The sequence below is a fragment of the Brassica napus genome, chromosome C8 (assembly GCF_020379485.1).
Source record: "Brassica napus cultivar Da-Ae chromosome C8, Da-Ae, whole genome shotgun sequence".
Classification (NCBI taxonomy): Eukaryota; Viridiplantae; Streptophyta; class Magnoliopsida; order Brassicales; family Brassicaceae; genus Brassica; species Brassica napus.
Window position 1 is genome coordinate 34,353,217 of NC_063451.1, and position 4,132 is coordinate 34,357,348.

Below are 4,132 nucleotides of genomic sequence, written 5' to 3' on the forward strand. Positions count from 1 at the left end.
TACAAATAGTAGTTAATGAAGTTAGTTAGACTTTATTTTCTTGATTGGGATAATACCAAAATTCATATAAAAATTCATTACAAAATACATTACACATCGCCGTAAGAATATCACCAAATTCTCCTATTTTCTAGTTCGGTCTTTGTCTTTTTATATACTCCACATATAGACGTATTCATTATGTCACTGGTAGCGTAAGCTGCGTAAAAAATCAAGTAAATTAGTTATAATAACAACACTAGTTAATTGTAATTAGTAGAGTAGTTCGATGTAAAGGGGGAACGTATCATCACTCTCTCTCTCTCTCTTTTAACTCATTCTCTTTGGATCCAAATCTTTCGCCATCGACAAAGGAGATCCTTCCAAAGACGAAGAAGTAGCAAACAAAAATATAAAATCGGGAAGAGACTTCTCACACACACAAAAAAAAAAAACAATCACAAACTCAGTTTCTCGTTCGCAAGATTCAAACTTTCGAAATGTTACTCTTGAGACTCTGATCTCTGTGTAGAGGTTCTTGATGGGTCTCTGTCACTCGAATTCTCGACACCCCGACCGAGTTCCCGCCGGAAACAGCCCACTTCCGGCGTCGGAGTCCGTAAAGGCTCCTCCTTTATCAACCTCCGGCGACGGAGACCACTCTGCAGCGACCAATGAGGGCAAAAAGTCTCCGTTTTTCCCGTTCTACAGCCCGAGCCCAGCTCACTCCTTCTTCTCCAAGAAAACTCCGGCGAGATCTCCGGCGAACTCCAGCTCGACGCCGAAGAGGTTCTTCAAACGGCCGTTCCCTCCTCCGTCTCCGGCGAAACACATCAGAGCCGTTCTCGCGCGACGGCACGGCTCCGTGAAGCCGAACTCGGCGGCGATCCCGGAAGGCAGCGAAGCGGAAGGAGTGGGGTTGGATAAGAGCTTTGGGTTCTCGAAGAGTTTCTCGAGCAAGTACGAGCTCGGTGATGAGGTTGGTCGTGGCCATTTTGGGTACACTTGTGCTGCTAAGTTTAAAAAAGGCGATAACAAAGGACAACAAGTCGCTGTTAAAGTTATTCCCAAAGCAAAGGTTTGTTCTTTTTTTTATTTGATGAGATCTGTTAAGACTGTTTGTACATGTAGTGAATTGATTTTGTTTTGTGTAGATGACGACGGCTATAGCTATTGAAGATGTGAGGAGAGAAGTTAAGATACTGAGAGCTTTGTCTGGTCATGACAACCTTCCTCATTTCTATGATGCTTATGAGGATCATGATAATGTCTATATAGTCATGGAGTAAGAAGCTCTCTCTTTTATCTCAGTCTTTGTTCCAATCTGGAGAGTCTTTAACAAATGGTTTTTTTTTTAGGTTATGTGAAGGAGGAGAGCTTTTAGATAGAATACTCTCAAGGTAAAGGGAGTATTATTGTTTGTTCTTTTAGTTTATGTTTCGGAGATTGAACTTGATGGTGTGTTTTATGTGCAGAGGTGGGAAGTACACGGAGGAGGATGCAAAGACTGTTATGATACAAATACTGAATGTGGTTGCGTTTTGTCATCTCCAAGGCGTTGTACACCGAGATCTCAAACCCGAGGTGATTAAAAGGCTCTTTACTTCTACTTATACATCTGATGTTTCATCTCTCATCTTATCCAAGTTTACTTTTGCTACAGAACTTTCTTTTCACCTCAAAGGAAGACACCTCTCAGTTGAAGGCAATAGATTTTGGTTTGTCAGATTACGTGAGACCAGGTACAAAGTCCTTAGATGAGAGGTTTAGTGGCATTGTTCGTAGTGCTTACTTTGCTGATTCCATTTGCAGATGAGAGACTCAATGACATTGTTGGCAGTGCTTACTACGTAGCACCTGAAGTTCTACATAGATCTTACAGTACAGAAGCTGATATCTGGAGTGTTGGTGTGATAGTGTACATTCTCTTATGTGGAAGCAGACCGTTTTGGGCAAGGACAGAGTCAGGAATCTTCCGTTCTGTTCTAAAAGCAGATCCTAGTTTCGACGACCCTCCTTGGCCTTTGTTATCTTCAGAGGCAAGAGACTTTGTGAAACGGTTGCTTAACAAAGACCCACGTAAAAGATTAACAGCTGCACAAGCCTTAAGTAAGTAAACATATAATGCAATAGCCCTGGCATTTCGGGTATTGGTTCGGGTAATTCGTATAGGGTCTACAGGATGCAATTAGTTCGGTTTTGGTTCGGATATTAATTTTAATATTCAGAAAATATTTTCTGGAAAAATCAGTTTTTATTTGGTTCCGGTTCTGTTATTTTGGGTAGTTTGAGTAATTCAGGTAAATTATCGAGTATTTTTGGTAAAATATCGAGTAATTAGATCGCTCTGATAGATAATTCGGATTGTAATTTTGGGTAGTTCTAATACTTTTTAATAATTTTTTTTGAATACATTCGGATACTTTCAATAAATTTTTAAATTAAATAATATATTTGCTTATGTTATAAGTAAATATAATTAATACCCCTGTTAGGTTTTCGGTTTTGGTTTGGTTCGGTTATTTTAGATGTAAAATATATATGAACAATTCAGGTATTTGAGGGTTTCGGTTCCGGTTTTTGGTTCCGGTCTTTTTGCCCAAGCCTAGAATGCAATGTTTAAAAGCTGCTAGAATGTGAAAAGATTGTAATCTTCTCCATTTGTTTCAGGTCATCCATGGATAAAGGACTCAAATGACGCAAAGATTCCATTAGATATCCTGGTTTTCAAACTTATGAGAGCTTATTTACGATCATCACCTCTCCGTAAAGCTGCATTAAGAGTGAGTTTGATAAGTTCTTCAGTGTTTCTACTTTAAATGGGTGCTAATGTGTATTGCTTACTGTTCACCGTTTTCTTCCAGGCCTTGTCGAAAACACTTACGGTTGATGAACTGTTTTATCTGAGGGAGCAGTTTGCTTTACTAGAACCTAGCAAGAACGGAACTATAAGTCTTGAAAACATCAAATCAGTAAGTTTATCTACCTTCCGTGGTGGCTAAGCTTTTGGTTTATTTATCATGACACTGGCTTGGACCTCTCTTTGTTAGGCTCTGATGAAAATGGCAACAGACGCAATGAAGGACTCGCGTATACCTGAGTTCTTAGCACAAGTAAGAGCCTTATATTGAACAATTTAAATGTTTGAAAATTGCACAATCTGATCTTTTGTGGACTATCTACAGCTGAGTGCTCTTCAATATAGAAGAATGGACTTTGAAGAGTTCTGTGCAGCTGCATTGAGTGTTCACCAGCTAGAAGCTCTTGATAGATGGGAACAACACGCTCGTTGTGCTTATGAGCTTTTCGAAAAGGAAGGAAACCGACCCATCATGATAGATGAACTCGCTTCGGTTAGTCCCTTTATTACAACAATGTAGAAGATATCTGAATTTGAAATGTTTGTATTAACTCATTGGTTGGACCTATTTTCAGGAACTTGGTCTTGGTCCTTCTGTACCGGTTCATGCAGTTCTTCATGATTGGCTTAGGCATACCGATGGAAAGCTTAGTTTTCTTGGGTTTGTGAAGTTGTTACATGGTGTGTCTAGCCGCACTATCAAAGTTCATTAGAAGGGTTTAGACAGGTCTGAATATGTGTGAGATCTCTTCTCTCCCAAGAGCTTTGGAGGTTTATAATATGGCTTTGTCTTTTGTGATGAAAGCTGAGAAGAAGAAAAAAAAGAGTGTAGCTAAAAAGAGATGTGTGTGTTAGTTTGTAGAAAATGAAGATGTTTTCTAAATTTGGTAACTTGTGATGATTGATGATGTTTCTGACATATCTTCTAGATTTGAATTTGACACAAATCTTATTCCCTGAATGGTTCTCTCTTTTTATTTTTAAATTAAAAGTCTCTTGAAAAGCACCAAAAACTATTAATAACTACTCATTGTATTTTACTCATTTAATCTTCGACCTTAAAAATGTCCATCTAGATTGAGTTTTGACCATGTTGTAGCCTAAGCTAGACCATTCGATTCAAATTCGGATACCGAATTCACATGTATAAATAACTAGATTAAAAGCAAAATGAAAATGAAAATATTTAGATTCTAAACTCATAATCCATGTTATTATAACACATATTTATATTATGATATGAGTTGAGCTATTCAGAAATACTCTACTAATTTGTAAACAGTAATCAGAAAA

At 38.2% G+C, this 4,132-nt stretch overlaps 1 protein-coding gene across 1 annotated transcript; it reads left to right on the top strand.

Annotated features, from left to right (window-relative positions):
* The first annotated feature begins 211 nt into the window (after nucleotides 1–211).
* LOC106378805 (CDPK-related kinase 5) lies at nucleotides 212–3,800 on the top strand. The gene is made up of 11 exons (XM_048764522.1): nucleotides 212–1,057; nucleotides 1,134–1,264; nucleotides 1,338–1,379; nucleotides 1,455–1,563; nucleotides 1,643–1,721; nucleotides 1,792–2,088; nucleotides 2,650–2,762; nucleotides 2,844–2,951; nucleotides 3,030–3,092; nucleotides 3,165–3,332; nucleotides 3,415–3,800. Exons 1-11 carry the CDS (start codon nucleotides 521–523, stop codon nucleotides 3,550–3,552), a joined length of 1,785 nt encoding a protein of 594 aa, XP_048620479.1. The 5' UTR covers nucleotides 212–520; the 3' UTR covers nucleotides 3,553–3,800.
* The last annotated feature ends 332 nt before the right edge of the window (nucleotides 3,801–4,132 follow it).

Bases quoted from the DNA above. Each gene is read 5' to 3' on its own strand.
- LOC106378805 (XM_048764522.1), top strand. From the start codon at position 521: ATGGGTCTCTGTCACTCGAATTCTCGACACCCCGACCGAGTTCCCGCC. The intron at 1,265-1,337 runs GTAAGAAGCTCT...TTTTTTTTTTAG, and splicing joins AATGTCTATATAGTCATGGA to GTTATGTGAAGGAGGAGAGC. The intron at 2,952-3,029 runs GTAAGTTTATCT...TCTCTTTGTTAG, and splicing joins GTCTTGAAAACATCAAATCA to GCTCTGATGAAAATGGCAAC.